General features: G+C 51.1%; 7 protein-coding genes across 7 annotated transcripts; 3 read left to right on the forward strand and 4 right to left on the reverse strand.

Annotated features, from left to right (window-relative positions):
• Positions 1-1,292: 1,292 nt before the first annotated feature.
• On the forward strand, positions 1,293-2,726 carry UMAG_03559 (uncharacterized protein; the record flags this gene model as incomplete). The annotated part of the gene is made up of 1 exon (XM_011391693.1): positions 1,293-2,726. The coding sequence occupies one exon, from the start codon at positions 1,293-1,295 to the stop codon at positions 2,724-2,726; it is 1,434 nt and encodes a 477-aa protein (XP_011389995.1).
• Positions 2,727-3,339: 613 nt separating this feature from the next.
• Positions 3,340-4,545, reverse strand: UMAG_03560 (uncharacterized protein; the record flags this gene model as incomplete). The annotated part of the gene is made up of 1 exon (XM_011391694.1): positions 3,340-4,545. The coding sequence occupies one exon, from the start codon at positions 4,543-4,545 to the stop codon at positions 3,340-3,342; it is 1,206 nt and encodes a 401-aa protein (XP_011389996.1).
• Positions 4,546-5,982: 1,437 nt separating this feature from the next.
• On the forward strand, positions 5,983-8,778 carry UMAG_03561 (uncharacterized protein; the record flags this gene model as incomplete). The annotated part of the gene is made up of 1 exon (XM_011391695.1): positions 5,983-8,778. The coding sequence occupies one exon, from the start codon at positions 5,983-5,985 to the stop codon at positions 8,776-8,778; it is 2,796 nt and encodes a 931-aa protein (XP_011389997.1).
• Positions 8,779-9,324: 546 nt separating this feature from the next.
• Positions 9,325-9,927, reverse strand: UMAG_03562 (uncharacterized protein; the record flags this gene model as incomplete). The annotated part of the gene is made up of 3 exons (XM_011391696.1): positions 9,325-9,531; positions 9,735-9,879; positions 9,914-9,927. The coding sequence occupies 3 exons, from the start codon at positions 9,925-9,927 to the stop codon at positions 9,325-9,327; spliced, it is 366 nt and encodes a 121-aa protein (XP_011389998.1).
• A 299-nt stretch (positions 9,928-10,226) lies between these two features.
• UMAG_03563 (uncharacterized protein) lies at positions 10,227-11,177 on the reverse strand (the record flags this gene model as incomplete). The annotated part of the gene is made up of 1 exon (XM_011391697.1): positions 10,227-11,177. The coding sequence occupies one exon, from the start codon at positions 11,175-11,177 to the stop codon at positions 10,227-10,229; it is 951 nt and encodes a 316-aa protein (XP_011389999.1).
• A 5,448-nt stretch (positions 11,178-16,625) lies between these two features.
• UMAG_03564 (uncharacterized protein) lies at positions 16,626-17,297 on the reverse strand (the record flags this gene model as incomplete). Its single annotated transcript, XM_011391698.1, has 1 exon — positions 16,626-17,297. One exon carries the CDS (start codon positions 17,295-17,297, stop codon positions 16,626-16,628), a length of 672 nt encoding a protein of 223 aa, XP_011390000.1.
• Positions 17,298-18,662: 1,365 nt separating this feature from the next.
• Positions 18,663-19,607, forward strand: UMAG_11732 (uncharacterized protein; the record flags this gene model as incomplete). The annotated part of the gene is made up of 1 exon (XM_011391809.1): positions 18,663-19,607. A coding segment is annotated over one exon (945 nt), but the record flags the coding sequence as incomplete, so codon positions are not given.

The raw sequence follows: 19,607 nt of genomic DNA on the forward strand, positions 1-19,607 counted from the left end.
GGCTGACGGCTAACAAGTAACTGCAACCGAACTTGCAAAGTGTGCTTCCCGAGGCGAGGGCGGGTTTTTTTGGACGAGCGCGGGAAGGGGAGCAGGAAAGTTGGTTTGACAGGCGAAAGAGGAGGATATACCTGTATAAACAGGGTCTAAGAGACAAGCACAACCAGCAGAGTGGCGTGCGACAGACTTGTTTGTACCCTTGTGTACATGTCTCTCTGAGAGGGGATGACCGACTCTGCTGGGCGGACAATCCTGAAATCTGTCGAAGGTTCTGGCTATCAGAATGCATCTGGGCTTGCCTGTCAGACCTGTATATGGGTGATGCACCCATCAGTCTGGCTCAGCCCAGGTTCAGGTTTCAGCTTTGCCAATCATTTCAGAGGCCGCTATCAGCTGCCAAGGCGGCAGCGCGCTTCAGCCACCGCCGGAGCTCGAAAAAAATCGTGAATGGAATTCTGATAGTTATCGAAAATCCTCCTGCACTTTCTGCAATTCTGAGACACGGCACGACCTTGCATCGCGAACTCACGACTTCCTTGCAGAGATACCGGGGTCCGAAGTTTACTTCTGGATGCTTCCCACAAAGATCCTGCAAACAAGCTTAGCCGGGCCTGACCCAATTCGTGATTCGGTCCGGGTGGCACGTTGGCCATAGCCCAGAACGGATCCATCTGTTTGAAGTTTTAGATGGCGTTCTGGTTCTCTTGTTGACTGCCGGATCAACACAAGAAATTGTGTCTCAAGTCTGATGATTTAGGAGGACTGGTGCACCCTGCCTGACCTTGGTTGACAAACGTCGCGGGATTGTCTTTGGCCTGCCTCTGCTCAGTGCGAATCACGAATGTTGCGCGCGTGATAGGCATGATCTGGTAACAATACCAGAACGAGGAGTAAAGTCCTTCTCCTTTTGGCTTGTCGAAGCCCGTGGTGAGACTTTAGCCCGTGCGGCTTGATCTGATTCAACAGGAGCATCATCTTGATTTCGTTGCTATCGATCCTAGCAAGGTCAGCACATCGAGCAGGTACGGGAAGCGCACCGGCTGGTACCACTTTCTCAACGACTTGACCCTTGTTTTCGTTTGCGATCCAGCTAGAGAATTCACTTGAAAGCCACTTGCTCTCATCTTACATCGCTCCAGTTGTGATCTTACTTAGCGTCAGCTTTTTCAATCATCTCAACATCTTTACACCTACATCTCCCTCTTCCTTCCCCTCATCCTTCTTTTGTTCCCACATCCTTTCCCTCCAAGCAACCCCTCTCGCAACGACGTCCAAGCTCCATACTACACAGGATGGCCTCATCATCAGGACACATTACTCCCATGGAGGAGAAGACTTTCAGCTTCTCGCCATCAGCGCAAGTACCTCACTTTCTGCGTAACCAGTATAGGAGCACAAGTTCTCGACCGACCTCCGGGCCGAGCAGCTGTGCCTCGTCGGTGATCCACCTGCCCATCTCGCCGTCGCGCAACGCCAGCTTCAACGAGAAGAACGCTTCTTTCTCTGTCCTGCAGACCCTTCCTAAGTTCACCGGCGAGAATCCCGCAAACACTAGCAACCCATCCACGGCATCTTCCATGACTGCAGCTGAGAAGCCGGCTAAGGAAGGCAGGAAGCACAACCTTGCTTTCTCCTTCTTTGCTTTACTTTCCGTCATCCTTTCAGGTGTCGTGATCGCTTTCGGCTGGATCAATACTCCTCAGCAGAAGCTCTGTCTCGCGTTTCAGGATGACTTTACCGGACGTACCACGCTCAACACGGACAACTGGGAGTATGAAGTCAAAGCCGATGGTTTTGGAAACAAAGAGTTCCAGATGACCACCACGCAGGCCGATAACTCGTTCATCGAGGACGGCAAGCTTTACCTGGTCCCTACGCTTACTTCGGACGAGGTGGGCGAAGCAGCCATCACTGGCAACTACACCTACAGCCTCAACAGCACCTGCACTGCTTTTCCCCAAACCTCAGACGCTTGCGAAAGTGTCTCCAACTCTACGCTCGGGCAGGTCTTGCTGCCCGTCAAGTCGGCGAGGATCCGAACCAAAGCATCTATCAACCGCGGCCGAATCGAGGTACGAGCTCGACTACCAGCTGGTGACTGGATTTGGCCCGCCATATGGATGATGCCTGAGGACTCGGTATATGGCGAGTGGCCCCGAAGCGGTGAGATCGACATTATGGAGTCCAAGGGAAATGTCGTCGAGTCTCGCAAGGATCGCTTCCGTAACTCTGTCACTTCGACTCTGCATTGGGGACCTTCTGCTGCTACGGATCGTTGGGGTCTCACCAGTTCCAACTTTTCTGTTCCCCGCGACTACTTTTCGGAAGACTTCCACACCTTCGGTATGGATTGGACTCCCACCACATTGACCACTTGGGTCGACAAGCCAACCCGTCAAATTATGAGGCTCGACATGAACCGCGACTTCTTCGCTTTCAGCAAGCTCTCGCACCTTCTCTGGAACGGTACTGCGATTCAGGATCCTTGGAATGGCAAGAAAAGCGCTCCGTTTGACCAGAACTTCTACCTCATCCTCAATGTTGCTGTCGGTGGTACTAACGGCTACTTTTCCGATATCGACCGCAACAAACCCTGGCAGAATGGTGGCTCGAACCCTGTCGCCGACTTCTGGGCCGCCCGCTCGCGCTGGTTGCCCACCTGGCCTACTGACCCTAAAAGGCGTGGGATGGCCATCGACTCGGTCAAGATGTGGCAGCGATGCTAAGTGTGCTTCCTACCCTTCGCCATGACCCACTCACTTCTCTTTCTTTCTCGTCGTTTGTACATGCTTTGCCTGATGTGTCAAGGGTCCTTGTAGTAGAAAGCTGTTTTTAGTTTTTGCTTCACGCTCATTCTAATCGTATGAAGTCTATCCTGATCGCTGAGAAGCGCGAATCCGTGAATGTGGGTGTAAGAAAAGACCGAGAATCACGAATATTGGGGAGTAGAAATTACGGTGAAGTTACTATGGACGTGAGAAATGAGGGCCAGAGGGCGAATCATGAATCATCAATGTCGAGTCGTTCGTTTCGGTTATACTCAGGACACGTGAATCGCCGATGCCACTCGTGACTGCAGTGAGTGCCAAGGTTCCAGGGGGAAGACGCTAACCAAGCCTAAGTCAGTGGCACCTTTTCTTCAATTGCAAGTGCTCTCGGAAACTTACACCAGCATTTCGTGAACATCAGGTATGTAACTCACTGCATACGTTGCAAAGGTAAGGAAGGGGATGCGGATGTAGAAACAAACTAAACGGTGACATTGTATAACAAAAGAAGGATAGGGAGACCAACAGAAAAAACTACTGCTAACTACTATGTACATCGGATAAATGTGCACTAGCACTTCTGCCACATTCGAACACGGTCGATGGCCATGCCTCGTTCCCTCGGGTCGGTGGGCCAGGATGGATACCACTTCTTAATGTTGCTCCAGAAGGTGGTGGCGGGATACGCCGACTCAGTATTCCAGACAATGTCGCCGGCACCTTGGAAGTACTTACCACCGACGGCGACATTGAGAATGAGGTAAAAATGCTGATCGAAGGGAGCAACGTTAGGTGTGTCGCTGCGAATCCAAGGGTTGTGGATAGGGGGCTCGATCTGGATATCGGCGAACTTGCCAGCGTCCCACATGGGCTCCTTTGGAAACTCGAAGTACGATAAGGTGTAACGCGGATCGTCGACGTAGACTCTCATGCGCTTCTCGTTCCATTCGAGTACATAGTTGTGAAAACCCTGGTTGAAATAGTCGCGCCATCGGAACTGATAACCAGTGTGGTGGCCACCAGCGTTAGTTCTCCAATCGGGTCCAAAGTGGTAAGAAGACTGCACAGCGCCAACTGCACGCTCGTCCATTCGGTGACGGGGCATGTTGCCTGAAGACTCCATCAGATCGATTTCACCACTGGCAGGCCAAATACCGTAGACAGAGTCGCGTGGCATCATCCAGATGGCAGGCCATAGCCAGTTACCGGTTGGCGTTCTGGCACGCACTTCGACTTTGCCGTAGCGAATGGCGTGCGACTTTTTGGTGGTGATACGAGTGCTTTGGATAGGATTGAGCATGCGGCCCTCGTTGTGATTATTGCCCATGGTACAGTCCTTTTCAGTAAGGCCGGTACAGTTGCCCGAGGCAGCAAGGTCGATTTTGAGACCGTCCATGTTAAAGTAAGGTGGCCAAAAGTTCTCGACTGTCAAGGTGGGGACAAGGTAAAGCTTGCCATCCTCGACATAGGTATTTGCTTCGCTGTCGGTGGTCCAATCGAACGATCCGGTACCGTAGCCACCAACCTGGATCTCATGTGACCAAGTCGATTTATTGAAGCCGTTGGAGAAATCGTCGTCGAGAATGAGACAGAGCTTGTCTTGCTTCTCTACTCGAAGCACACCGTCCAGCACAACGGCGATCATGGCGGCGATGCCCATCACGACGCCGATCAGGACGACTCGCCTGTTTTTGATCCGAATGCGCTTGGATTCTTTGCTGTCGAGCCATTCCAGACGCTCCTGCGCCGCTTTCGATTGCGCGCCGAGCTTCTCCATGATGAGATGACCTTTCTTGTGTCTTACAAGAGAAGGATTCAGTGGGTGCTTGTGGTAACTCGGAAGATGAGGAAGGTTCAACTTGGGGCTGGGACGGTAGCAATGAAGGGAAGAAGGAAGGATAGAATGGAGTAATCGGCGAGAAGGAAGGAAAGTTCCTATGTGTTAAGGGCATATGACACTTAGAATAGGGTTTTCACCGTCAGCATTGGCTAGGAAATTTACCCATCCAAAAGATTAACTCACACCACGTGAATCTTCAGCTACGAGTCTAGCCTCAACCCTCTACATCGATTGAGGTTCTTCCACTCAAGTGCACAGACAGACTTCGAGGCTCAATCGTCATCACAGGGGCAGAGAAACTCACCATCGATGTAGCACTGACGAAAGCCTTCACACTCAAATCATGGGCGTTGTGCGGCTATCGAGCGTTCTTCGGCCAGAAGGATCTTCCGATAACAATGCCTTCCGAAGAAAAGTCGTGCTTGTAAAGCACGCATGTTTCGAAGGCACATTAGCCCCGAAGGCAATTGCAAGTGCCTGGTTTAGTCCGGCGTGTAGTTCAGGGGCGGGATCGCCAGGTGCGTGGAAGAACTGTACTTGGCTTGAGCAGCATTTTGCCGTGACTGGAGTAATGCCCTGTGACTCTGATCAGTGGATAACCATATTTCATCCATGTTTCAGACGGGCCGCTGTAATCATACTCGGGTCTGAAACCAGCACCAGAAATGAATTTTTAATCCGGGTCTTCATCCAGGTCTTTATCCAGGTCTTAAAAAGGCAATTTTAAGTCCGATCTGCGTTGCTCACGTCGATCACTCCTGGGTCGCGATACCTTGTCATGAGAACATTCTGACACCAGACCGTACGTACGGGACCCTCGAATTGCGAAACTGTTCATTATGTGTGGTCTAGAGAGCTGCTACTGATGCTATCACCTGCGATGAGAAGCTGATGGATTTAGCCGCGACTATCGATTATTCAGTATAGCCAGGTTATCAGAACGCGGACCAAGAGATGCTTGATGAGCTTTGGCCTTGATTGTGAAAATTCAAGAGAAGACGACCCCCATTCAGCGGTCTTCAACAGCTCGTTCGTAGCCGTACTTGGTGTTTTCCATTACTCGCCAATCGTCAAAGAATCTCTGCTTTCAACTGCTGCTCCACTTCTCCCTTTGAAATCCTCTTCAAAACCGTTTCTCCCTTGCCGACCCGCATCCTTGCATCAAGATAGCTCGACAAGCCTTCCCTCATCGTCTTTTTCAATCCTCCTTATTTCCTATCATCGACCCTCTTTCATCTGCTCCTTCCCTTCACGCAGTGGTCTGTCATAACCACGTCGACTTTCATCGAGTTGTCGCAGAGGTATACTCAAGACCTTTCTCTCACGAACGTCCTCCGTCTACTGTTCTGACGGAACCCATCTAGGAACAGCAAGATGGCTTCCAACTTCTCGCGCAGCGGTCTCATGACCCATGCAACCCAGGCCTTCCATGCTATCTCTACAGCTACCTTTCCAGCAGGCAAGAGAATGAGCGAGTCGGGGTCACCAGCGGATGGCCTATCGGCCTACTACGTACACAACCCGTCGTCAACACATGCACCAGGATCTGAAATACCCAAAGAGACCACGCTTCAATTCCACTTGGCCCAGCAGATTGCTGAAGCCATGTATCTCAAGGCTCGCCGAATCAATCTGGTACGCGAAGGAAGTGGCATCGACGGCATCTTTCTTCGTGCCCACGATAACATCTATGCCGCTTACCCTGTGGACGCCTACCAGAGTGTAGCGATGACGAGTATCCAAAAGCTTCGCTGCGAGGCAGCAATCATCATCAACTCCGACATCATTGACTCTGCCCTTTCCAAGCTACGACCAGGTCAGACTGAGCTCATTCTCACGCCTCAACAGCGTGTTCAAGTTGTCAAGGATCTTGACAGTCTTTGGTCTTGCCGTAAAGGTCAAGGCGCCGCTTTCATTCAGGCGGAAGCTATCATGGTGGTCTGGACCGAGGATGGCAAAGACCTCATGGATGCCGCCTTGAGCTTCCAAAACTCGGTGCTCGAATACTTTGAAGCGCTACGAAGAGGAAACTACTGGGGAAGCCTTACTTCTTACAGCTCGCACAAGAAGTCGATCTACGGACACTCCAAATCAAACAGCATGGCAAGCTCGGCTGCCTCTTCACAGACGCAGCTACATTCGTTTGCTTCGCAATCTGATCTCGCTCACGGCAAATTTGGCAACCACAAGCCGTCTCCTTCGCATGCGAATAGCTGGAACGAGAAAACTCAAGACTTTTCCGAAACGAGCATGGACGAGTCCATGGAAGCCGGCATCGTGCATGAGTTGACGACTGCCAAACGTCCTGTCTACAATCTCGCCCCTCTCCTTACCGGACTTAGTCTGGGTCTCAACCTCCTTCTTAGCGGCATTTTCATGCGCAACGTCCTTGTGACCTGCGTCACTCTCAACAACTACTGGTACCTCTTCGCTCTGCTTGCTATTCCCTTCCTCATGATGCTCACGCAATTCTTTACCGACAACATCCTCGGATGCATCGCACAGATTTTGCTACCTTACGGTCAGATGAAGAAGAACTCGCTCTACTACTCGGGCGAGAAGCCGGTACCCCTTCCTATCGATGTCCAGTTGCCGTCCATCACGATTCAAGTTCCCGTCTACAAGGAGTCGCTTGAAGGTGTCATTGCTCCTACGATTCTCGACATGAAGAGAGCTATGAAGAAGTACGAACTTCAAGGTGGCAAGGCTAATATTCTCGTCTGCGAGGATGGAATGCAGCTCATCAGCGAAGAGGAGCAACAAGCTCGCAAGGAGTTCTACCAGACTCACGGATGCGGCTGGGTCTCTCGACCTGGACACGGCCATAACGGCTTTGTGCGACCTGGTCGCTTCAAGAAGGCCTCCAACATGAACTTTGTTATCGACTTCAGCTATGACGTTCAGCAGCTGCTTGACGGTGGACGAGCTCAGAACTACGATGAGGCTCTCGAAATGGCGTTGCAGGCTCGCAATGGCATTGCCCAAGCCGAGGGCGAGGTACGCCTGGGTGATTACATCTTCCTCATTGATTGTGATACCCGTATCCCTGTTGATGCCTTTTTGGACGCTGCCAGCGAGATGGAGTCGAGCCCTGAAGTTGCTATTCTTCAGCATTGTTCCGGTGTCATGTACGTCGCCGACCACTTTTTCGAGAACATGATGGGCTTCTTCACCGACATTGTCAACTGGTCTATCTCTTGGCTCGTCGCATGTGGTGCCACGGCACCTTTCGTCGGACACAATGCCTACATCCGAACAGCTGCTCTCCTCCAAGTCTCCGAACGCGACCCCAAGACAGATCAGCTGATCACCTGGTCCGAAAGTTCAGTCTCGGAAGATTTCGACATGTCGCTCCGTCTTCAGTTGCAGGGTTATGTCGTCCGTTGGGCAACCTACTCCAACCTGGGCTACCTCGAAGGCGTCTCGCTGACGCCTTCCGATGAGCTCAACCGTTGGCAAAAGTATGCTTTCGGCTGTTCAGAGATCATCATGCAGCCTCTGCGCTTGTGGCTCACCAAGGGTCCACTCACTCCGCTTTTCGTCAAATTTATTACTAGCGACAAGTGCAGTCTCTCGCAGAAGATTACTGTCTCATCGTACATGTTCAGTTACTATGCGCTGGCTATGAGCTTGCCCTTTGCCATTTGCATGTTCATCGTTGTCGGTCTTTACGAGAACGAGACCCGCCAGTATATTGTCGACTCTTTCAAGATCTGGCTGTCGATTCTCGTCATCTTCTCAGCCGCTGGCACCACTGCCAGGTTGCTGTGCTTCCTACGAAGCAGGCAAGAGGGCTTCTTGAACGCACTTAAGAGGCAGTTCGTCTACTTCTGGCCGATGATCGTCTTCTTCTCGGGACTGCCTTATCACATCCTCCTTGCCATCTTAGCTCACCCAATTGAGTACAACATGACCTGGGCTGCCACGCAAAAGGACGTTCAAGAGACAAGCCTGCTCGACGAAATCAAGGAGATCATGGACCGTTACTGGGATTGCTACCTTGTCATTGCGAGCTTCCTTGCACTCATGCTCCTCTTTGGTACGCGCCTCCTCAGTCAGGAGTTTTGCATCTACGGTATCAATCTCTTCTGGCCCGGATCCATCACGATTGCCGGGCACTTCTTTTACCCCATCCTTCTATCCCCTGTTTTCATGCGTTTCAACTTTTAAGAGCTCGAATCCATCCAAGCCTATAGAGATCGTCACTTCCATCACATTCGTTCCTGCACTCTTTCTTTTCTCTTGTCACCGGGTCGCGAAGATTCCTTGTTAATAGATACAATCGTTGAAAAACTCCGTGACTGTGTAGACCAGCTAAGATTAGGGTATTGGGAGCAATAGAGCTGTATAAGTTGACAGCTTATGCACGCGGAGAGCATTGAAAGCATAGGAACGGAATCTGCGTGGCTCTTGGCGTAGGCATGGGTCTAGTTCATCCGGAGTCCTCGAATCTAAGCCATGAGGCTTTTTTGGGTGAGTTGCTCATGGCGACGTCGACAGTATTCTTCATCGACACAAACGGATGTACAAGATGCAGTTCCCCAACTCGGAAAGGTTCTTACACATTTAGTGGTGGTCCTTCTGTTGGGAAGGGAGCGCAGAACATGTGGCGATCGCAATAACTGGCTTGACGAGCGGGAATTGGAGGTCGCTTCGGAGTGAATGTTGAGGGCGTCTGCTGCCATGTCTGAGTGTCGACTCAATGCTGGATGCCACTCAGATGTGTGTCCCCTTGCGTAAAGATATGCATGTCGACAAGCGTGGATCCCGCGTGTGAATGGAGGCCACATCCAGATACATCACGCTAAGCACTTTGACAATTTCAGGAGCTGTCTTGCGGGGACCGTAGCTTGCGATTTGATCTCGTGTGTCAAGCCGATTTGTTCCATGTAATCCAGCCTCTTCAGGAACAACAGCAAGGATCTGCACTTGACATAAATTAATCAGAAGCCTGTGTTTGATCGAGGCCCGAATCATCCAGAGAACCTCCGCCAGTGTCACACGCCCGTCTCAATATGGGCATTGTTGGCAGGATCTCTGAAAAGGATCAGGCCTGAAGCCAATGTAAAGTGTGGTTGCAAGCCGGATCACTTGTCCCCAGTCCAGAGCTCATTTTGGCTCCTTACGCTTGCCAGCCTTGCTTCCACACCGCTTGAGAGTGGACGATGATCAAAGTTTCCTTGAGGTTTCATTCCTGTCTTCTTGGCCCGCGTCTGCTCGTAGAGGGGGTCACTTCGGCTCATTGGCCTTACATTGAACCTGAACCTTGAACTGACACGCACGTGTCAACACGCAAACCACGCACGCGTGACGGAACATTTTTGTGTTAGAGAGAACGCATCTCGCTCCACAGCAACTCACGACTGAGCCACAAGCGCGATGACACGAGACGTGAGAAAGTTCCCAAGGTCGAACCGCAACTCGTGACTGCTATTATACGTAAAACTGCACACTTCATTTCTTTGGTCCAGACACAAGGCGAGAATGCTTGCCAGATGGCCTTTACTTCAGGCATTACGACGGTGACTGCAGAACAAGATGTACAACGATAAAAGGCAAGCTATGAAGGGGCATGAGAACTGGATGGCTGATCTGGAATACGCATCAGAGCAACTACCTCAGGCCTCGAGGACAGATTGAACCAGGTATTCGACCGTCTCATCCTGGTAGGACGAATTTGCATACGACAAGTGCACTGTGAGGTTACCCCACCCAGTACAAATGATGTCTCCGGTCTTGCAGTAGTCTCGTACTTTGGGCTGCATGCCGCGAGGAGTGCGGTAGCCCAAAAGTCCAAACTGGCCAAGTGCGGACTGAGCAGTACCGCGGTTCTGTGGACGGCCAGGAGAGAAGAGCGGCGAGCCCCAGTAGACAGCGGCACTGATCCGGCTGGCGGGGAAACGAGGACGGGTGGAAGCGACTATGTTGGCGGCGGCACCGAGCGAGTAGGCCATCATAATGATTTTAGTGTTGGGACAGCTCTGAGCGAGCAGTGTCGTGTAGTTGGCCACCCACCAGCTGCCGTTGAGTGCCGAGCTGACTTGCGACGTCATATCATTGCCTGTGAATGAGTCGTAGTTGGTCTCGGTCCTCCTCGATGTGCCGTTGGGCAGACGCGACATGACTTGACGAGCCATCTCCATCAGCCAGAAGCTCTGTTCAAATGAGTCGTTGGCACCACGTGTGGTGATAAACTCGATAGATGGACAGTCGCGTGCACGGGCGATCTCGCTTCCGTTGAGACTCGCAGTGTTGTTGATGGCAATCCCAGAAAGCGAGTAATTGCTGTTGTCGCCCTGTAGGACCGAAATGTTGAGGCCAGGCACGATTGAGCTCAGCGCCGAATAAGCAAGAGCCGGATCCGATGTGTCGGGAATAGCCAGGTGCTGCTGCAAACGCATCCAGGTTGGCTTGACCAGAACTGCCGTCGAAACGTCTCCTGATACCGCTTGCTGAGCAAAGAGAGCGTACTTGTCGTAAGGAGTTTTCGACAGTCCAGAAGCGCAACTGGAGCCTGCCAGCAGCAAAGCTGTGGCGGCAGCGCTGCTGAAAAATCTCGAAAAGTACATCCTGCTGCTTTGAGCGTATCGAAACCCTTCTTGATCGACCGGGGCTTGATGGTAGAAGATTAAAGTCAGCCCACCAAAGAAATGATGACTAGTAACGTGAGAGACAGCAACTAGAATGCGTGGTTGAAGGCAGCTTGAAGTAATCGCGTGTGTGATGGTGACAAGAGGCAATGGTGGAAGGGAGATGCAACAAGCTTGTAATTCCGAGGAAGTGCTTCAAAAGTAATCATGAATGGTTTCAACTCTTTGCCTAGTGGAGGCAGATCGAAGCCACACACGCAACTTCTCAGAAGTCGACGAATCCTTGCTATCGTCATGAACCGTTCCTCAAGCCGCGAATCATTCACATGGCTGCGCCTTTCTTGCATATCGATGCTTGTCTCGGAGCATCATGATTTCGCAGTGGCTCGGGATTTCGAGACAGCACAAAATTTCCCACTTCTGCCGATACAGCGATCACTATGGCTGCTTTTCCTGAAGGCTGCGTCGACATGTTTGGTGTATATGCTGCTGCAGTTGAGATTCGTGATTGTGTATCGAAAGCAGACCCAATTATTCTTCCCGCTGCAACCGCACCTTCTGGATAACAATCTCCATCCAGTTCTCGATGTAAAGAAAAAATGATGATGTGAAAATCAGAACATGGGCTTTAAAACTCTGGATGTGGAAAATCCGGACTAATTCATGAGACATGGTGGGCTACCGGCCCGACAAAATCTTCCGACTCTTCGGGCGAATGTCAGATGCTTGATGGTCAGAACAAGCCCAGCCCGCTCGGGACAATGAGACCAAACACAGAGCCACAAACAAGTTTCAGACTCACATGCTCCTTTGTTGCATCAGAGACGATGGATTGCTCGATCACGATTGCCATTGCTTCTCCATGACGGAATGCGCAGATTCATATCGATGAGCGTGGGCGGCTATCTGCTTGTCCCCGCTCTGATACTCTAGATCATGGCAGTTCCAGAAATACTCGAGACACGTTGCGCGATGTTCCTGGTTCAAGATCGTTGCGCTTCGCGGGATCATGCATAATGGACCTTGATCTTGTCCAGCAGGGCTGTGGTAAGGCCCTGAGTCTAAATCGATTCCTAGCCGCCAGTGAGTTAGCTCAAAGTTTCTCTCGCCGGATCAAAGCGAAGAGGTAACTCGCCTCTTGCGCTTGATGCAACGATGAGTGTCAAGGAGATTGGCGGTCATCGCGAACGAGATGTACAGATGTTGGCTGATCCTTAATTTGACTGTCGATGACGCAACCCGATCCAGATTGATTTCCTTAGCCCGATCTCTTTTTTTCTCGTTCGGAAAATCTCGTCGATCCCAAAACCGTATGCTTAATTTTGGGCGTGCGTCACATAGGAGAAAGGGTGCCGCCTCGCGAAAACGCCCCTCCTGTCGGCCGCGGAGATGGAAATCACGATTCATGATTGGCTGCAGAAGTTGGACACGCGGGAACGAAAATAGCCAACCATCACGGTGGGGTGCGAGGCGCCAGAGAAGACGCTCAGCTCCGCACACCAGCTCCGCTGCTGCACAGTAGAGTCTCTGATACAAAAAAACAATATGAGAACGCCTTATTCGCGCCGCCTTGACTGCATCGGGGCTGGTTGACCCTTGTACAGCATTGCCGCCATCTCAGATTGGCGTATGTGTTTGACAAACAATTCTATCCGTCTGTAATTGGGCAGCGTAAATTGTTCTTGGTCGCCCTCAGTTGTGTATCGATGAAGCATGATCCTTAATGCTCTCCCGAACGGTCCCGCCCCAAAATCCGGTCACCTTGATATCCGATTAATTTTGATCGTTAGAGATGACTGACATGTGCACAAACCGATTCTCAGCCCTGTCGATGGTGTGCTCTTGTTGGCCGTATCGGCGAGCATGATGAGCAAGGTGGATCCCACTCAGAGCAACAAGTAAGCGGTAGTTGTGGATGTTAATTCGTTGCTACCATCATGACTCTCAATCCCAATCTTGTTTCGGCCAGCGAAACCTGGTCTCTCTTCACTCCTCCGATCAAACGAGATGCTTACCATACAATCAGCTGAACCCGGGTCCGTGAACGATACGAAGCCCTCCCTCGTCATCATACCATCATTTCTGTTTCATACAACTCATCTTAAGAAAATCTATCTAAAACTAGTCAAGTTGACCCGATAAGTTATTGCACATCGATAAAAACGGTGGCGTGCGTTCGATGGGTAGTCGACCGCGGGCGGCCCGTCCCAATGCAGACTGCAGATCGGGTTCTCGCTTGGCCTTGTCACCTGCAATTACCGGGCACCACGTGCGAACGATGTACATTGTGAGAATCTTTCCTACGACGCCGTGGTCGAGTGGTCTTTGGAAAACAAGCCAGACAAACCTTGCCAAACGGGACCAGTCGTTGAATCTTTCGAGGAGTTAGCCCAAGAGCAGAGAGCTCGCTTACGCAAAGACGGGAAACCACGTGGCGGTAGCATTCCTACTTCGACTCTAAAAAAAAATTCAAACACAAAAAAGGAGACAGGTTCCAAATACACGTACAGTTCATAGGTCTCTGGCGGTCTTATAAATAAACGGTGTGGGGCCGATTGTACCGAGATTGGCTCTGTCTGCGTCAAGATCCGTCTCTTAACTCTCCAGAGCGTGCTTGGGTGCCTGAGTTCGAAATGATACACTTGAAGCAGATTGACTTGAAAAGGATATTGGTGAGGCGTGGGACAGATGACTTCCATGATAAGAGCAGAACTTTTTGGATTCCATTCTGCCTCTACGACACACCAAAGGCAATCTGCCGATCCAGGCTTCTGCACCAGAGTACTAAGACCTTGTGTTCCCCGTGACTGACCGTACACGGGTAGCTTCCTTGATGTGCGGTGGAAGAGACATTATCAAGTGGCGCCAGATCAGGTGGTCTAACGAACTTAAGTGACTTGAGGGTCTTGGCAAAAAGAGCCAGCACCATCCAGGGCAAGAGATTCACGCATCGTCTGCGGAATAGAGATTGCACGGCAGGCTGGTGCTATAAGCAAATTCCGAACGATTCAAAAGAAAGTTTCTGGGCAAATTTGTTTGCTTCGAAATCTGCACGAAAAGGCGCGAAAGTCCATCGTCGGCCGTTGAAAGCCAACCCGGGCGAACTTGCCAGCTGGTCTTAGTATTAATATTATAAATGAGCGGATATGAACCATGAATGTTCTGAAACCTGACCTAGATTTGTTACACATTTCCGCGTGCACAGAGCTTTGCGGCTCTGCCTCCGCAAAGATCTAAAAAAAAGAAATAACGATGCGTGCGGCTGCCCGCCAGTGCGCAGTAGACGCATGAAGGCGTGGATTGTGAGTACGCCAGCAGGCTGGAGAGCCTGGTATTCGTTCTTTTCGCGCCCAGCTGTCCAGTTTCGTGGTGACTTTTTTGCCTGTTCGTCAGCTTAGACCGTGCCCCGGACCACTTTTTTCACCTCAAACATGCCCTCTACCACTCAGACTTGGCTATGAGATCGACGGCTTCGAACTGCCAAAGTTTCACGTTGCCTACTGAGCCTCGTCACCGCCACGCGAGGACAGGAGCTGATGTCGAACCCTTTCGCCACTTGCCGCCTGTGTGTGTCACGCTCAAAAGAACGGCTTCTCTTCCGAGATGACACCATTCAGCACACTCAGAAAAACCGGAGAACATTCGCAATTGCGTTCGATCCTGAATAGCCGAGGACTGCATTCGTGAGACGCTAAGTGATTTGAGACTTGACCTCAGATGCGAGGCGGGTTCGCGAACAAACGTGATGGGCTCAGAGCATCTCGAGCAGGTTCTTTGGAAGAACAAAGGTGCACTGCCAATCGTGAATGATCGACGGTGCTGATGTTTCTGGCTCATTCGCCGTCTAAGAGCTTCGCCTTGTACGATTTCTTTCCCTGCAATCTTTCTCTGGGCTTTAGCCTTGGATCCTCGTTTAAGACAGATTTCTTGTTAGCGATCCCATGGGAAAATCACACCATTTCACACCAAGATGTGCACGGCTTACTCGCATACTGCAGAGTCCCCTGTCTTTCTCTTATCAAACGTCCTGAACCTCAAGTTATTTTTCCTATCGCTTATGCGTCTCTGCCATGTCACACATACTGGTTTCACGGACATGTTCAAGACATGGCCGCACGGACTCCGTTGGGCCCAGGAAAACATTTTGACCGGGAGTGTTGGCATCCAAGTTGCGCTTCCCTGACCCATCCATTGTTGGACCCGCTTGCGCTTCCCTGACCCATCCATTCACGATTGTTGGACCCGCTTTTGCGGTGATTATCAGGAAGCTAAGTTAAGTTAGATTAAAAATTTGCCGCCGTTGAGACATGGAACGGCATGTCGCAGTACCCGATCCCTGCTTGCCTCGAAAGGCTTGAAAGCTTTCCTTGACAGAAGCTGCAACCCCTGAGCTTTGCTTAGCTAAGCTGTTCGCCTTGCAGTCTGAGGATAGGGGGCTGCTCAGATTTCGCCTTGTGACTTGCAGCCTTAGTGTTATCGATTGGGTATGGTAGGCCGTTTCGTCGTCATCATCGTGGATCCCGCTCCGGGAAAGGTGGTTTGACGGTCTTTCATGCACGATCCCGAGCAGAGAGTGTGCCGTGTGAGGCGATCCTGCCATGTGAGTCGGACCTTCTCCCTAAGAAGGGCGCTGAGTATCGATGGTGCACCTTAGCTTACATCGATGAAGAAGTGCATTCATCGTTTCCGTAGATCTACTACCTTAGGATTCTGACGAGTATGGATTCAGGCCCCAGATCCCGGGCAGCAGGTGCTAGCCGGATTATTGCATCTTTCATATCTCTACACATGATAACGATGACGTCCACACATCACAAAACAAGCTCAGTGTCAGGCGCCCTGTTGACAACAGCATTTGGAACCTAACATTAATCACCGTTCGTTGATCACGAATCAGGAATCCGTGAATCGTGAATCGTGACTCGTGAATCCACGTCCGTGTTCCCGTCACAGTTGAAGGTCACAACCCCAAGTCCGATTGGTTGTCTAGACCTCCTGTTGATACAGCGGTTAGGCTTCAAGTCGTGAGTAGTGAGTGTCACGCGTGCCTTTTTCCAAGAACTTTGACTTGATGTTAGGCGTTAGTCTAACACTCACGACTGATATTCACGATTACGTGTTATTACCACGTGCCATCGTGAAAACGGAGATAAACCGCGAACCTTAACCCGCAACCTGCAGAGTGGTGTTACCAAGAGAATCAGGAACAAAAATCGCAACCAAGACACCGTCACGAGTGTGTCTTCAAGGTCAGAAAAGAAACAAACAAACAAACAAAAAGAAAAGAAAAAGTGGATTCGTGATTCTTCGGACCTTTACAAACAATCCCAAAAGGAAAACAGGAGACGCGATGCAGAAACGGACGTGTATGAAAGAGAACAAAGCCTCTATTGGCATCCGGGTATGATTAGTCGAGTGCAACCGGCTCTAGAGAATGAGGAAGTCGGAAGCTGCGACGAGTACGAGCGAGGACGCAAGGATTCCTGCTGGGATCGCAAAGTGCCGCGAGGCCGAAGACGACGAGCGTTGCTGGCTCGAAACGGACGCTGTCGATGACCATGCCCATGCGCTTGCTGTCGCATCCAATGTTACCACTGGCATATCGCTGTAGATGCTTCTCGTTGCGCCGTTCGAGCCCGTGGTGGAAAGCTTGGACCCAACATATGTGCCCGACGAGTTGCCTCCGAACTGGTTGGCAAAGCCGTGCTGCCCCTGGCAATTTTGCTGATTCCAGTTGATATCGAGCTGGTCCTGGAGGTTAGGGCATGGCTGGTAGCATGAAATGATACCTTGCCAGTTGTTGCAGTTGCACCACCAATCATCTGCGTTGCACGGCAGCACTGCTCCATCACGGGCCACGATGTCAAGACAGCTTGTGATTTGCAGCTCGAGTTCGGTGGGGCAGGAAGCCATGTAGGGAGCCACAATTGCCGAAGCTGAGGAGGCAGTAGAGCTTGACGGTGTAGCAGAGGTGGACGCAGTTGACATAGCAGCAGACGTGGTCGTCGATGCCGTGTCTTGAGCTTGAATAGGTGTTGCAACCAAAGCCAGCAAAGCTAGCGTTACCAAGTAGCTCGAGCTGACGCTTGCACGCAACATCTTGTCCATGGCACTCGTTTGATGTGGTAGTCAAAGAAGATGCGACTTGTTGAACAACGAATGCTTGATGAGAGCCAGAGTGGAAGACGTATTGGCAAGATGGAAAGGTTGGACAGCCGCCGAATTTGCTCGCCAATGTGGTTGAGGATCGACTGTTACCTGAGAGCTTCAAATAAACCAAAGAAGGAGGAGTACCACAAACGGGAGCAAAGCTCAATAAACTGATTCTCAGTGCCTGCGACAGGCCGTATCAAAAACACCCCAAAGATGTTCGGGGGATAAACAGGGAACAGACATTGAACACAGCAAACCTTCTGCGCTGTGTAGAATCGATGATTGGCGAAACACTTTCGTCCGTAAGTGCACGATCTCTGATGAAATTATGCGTTCATCTGTCTGTCTCCAATTAGCAAATCGCCCTGGAGCATGCACTAGCTGTGTTCTGGAAATGAGTTAAAGATGGTGCTATCTACGATACGCGCTCGGGTAATCTGTGAATGTTGGAGGTGTGGTGAAAAAGCAGGTCAAACCTCCGTGCAGAAATCGGGTGTTCTGGACATTCGCATTTTTTTCGGTGTCCGCTATTGAGCATGAACTTAACCCAACAAGACCCGGATTCAAGAAAACGAGTGTTCGAAAGACCCAAGGTGCAATCCAAAATTGGCGTTTCTCCCCTCCGGATGGTTGAGGATCTTTGCTGAGACATGAGTATTTTTTCATCCACCATGTGCAACCAGCTTGTGAATCAGTCATCACTGCTTGTCGGCACTGTCGCCATTGTTCCCGTGGGCGCCTTTCCCTTCTGTGTGCTTGTGCAATCTTCAAAGCCTTCCTGCACCGTGATGCCCGGTGTGTGGCCCGTGTCGTGCACTGGAGTTCGAGTTTTGTCTGTGGGATTCGGACTCCCTCTCACTTCATTGCCGTCAGAGAAAGCTTCTGTTGGATCTGATCCGACATCGATCAAACGTCCCTACCCGTTCTGGTTTTGGGCTGTTTCGCTCAGAGGAACACTTCAACACGCCTATCGGCGGAACAGGGAGTTGTAGATTAGTGATTCTTTGCAACCGCCTCACTAACTGCCTTATGCTTCATGTCTTGTCGCAAATTTTCGCCAGTGATCTGCGATCGAGTACACAAAACACCCTATTGCTCTTCTAAGAGGCCGTCAACGCGACCATCTATCTGTTCCTTACCCTCCCTCGTCTGTGCCTTGTCTCTTCTCTCCGGCAAGGGTTGGACATATTCTCCCATAACATCCTTCGCGCTTTCTATCTATCCCTCTTACACCACCTCGATCTTTCGTTTCCTCCACCACCTCAACAGCTTTCCGTCCTTGACTTGACCGGTCGTTCTCAGCACTTCAAGATGGCCGTCGATACCGACCTCGATACTGCCGCCTGCGAGGCTTCATGGCCTACGCGACGTCTTAATCCAAAGATGCTCTCATGGTGGTCATTCCTCTGGATTCTGTACATTCCGTTCGGAGTCGTGCTTTGCATTACCCAATTGATCTACATTTTCTTCCGCTCCTTCTACATCCTTTTGGTAAAGGGACCAAAGGGCGTACACCCCAAGCAGATCTTCCCGTTGGTTCAATTCAATGTGACCGATCATCAAGGCAAGCCCCTCCCCGCCGAGACTTTCACGGTTTCCAAGTGGGATGAGGTAGCTCAAGCCGATGTTCGACGCATCTACTGTGCCGAGCATCCCTACATTTTCCTCGATGGATGCCTTCCGACTCTCACCAACTCGTCGTTGATCATTGGTGAAGCCGTCGCCAAGGGAATCACCGGCTTCCTCACCCATCCCTACTCGGTCGTCAAGAAGCGTGGACAGTCACTTGTCAAGATGCTCGAAGCGTGGGTGCAGAATCCCGGCTTGGCCAAGAACCTCGTGGTTTTCCCCCAAGCAGTCACCGTGGCGCAAAACAACTTTGTCAAGTTTGCTCTACCGACCTTCGAGTTTGCAGCTGCACACCCGGACCAAGTCGAAATTGTCCCCGTGGCCATCAGCTATGACATGCCGTATCCGGTCCACCTGCGCAAGGCTAACTCGAGCTTCCTATTTGACTTCTTGCTCTTCCTGATGCTGCCTTACGCTAAGGTCACTTACGCATTGCTCGACCCCGTGCCGCTCCATGGAAGGACCGCCGAAGAGATCAAGGAGGAGTGCGAACTCAAGATCATCGACTGCTCCCTCAGGAAATGCGAGGCCTGGAACATCAACTACCGCGACAAGGTTGCGTGGAGGCACATGCTTCATGCACGTCTTCACCCTACCTACCGTGCATTCGAGGTATCCATCATCAAC

This window comes from Mycosarcoma maydis, chromosome 9, assembly GCF_000328475.2.
Source record: "Mycosarcoma maydis chromosome 9, whole genome shotgun sequence".
NCBI lineage: Eukaryota > Fungi > Basidiomycota > Ustilaginomycetes > Ustilaginales > Mycosarcoma > Mycosarcoma maydis.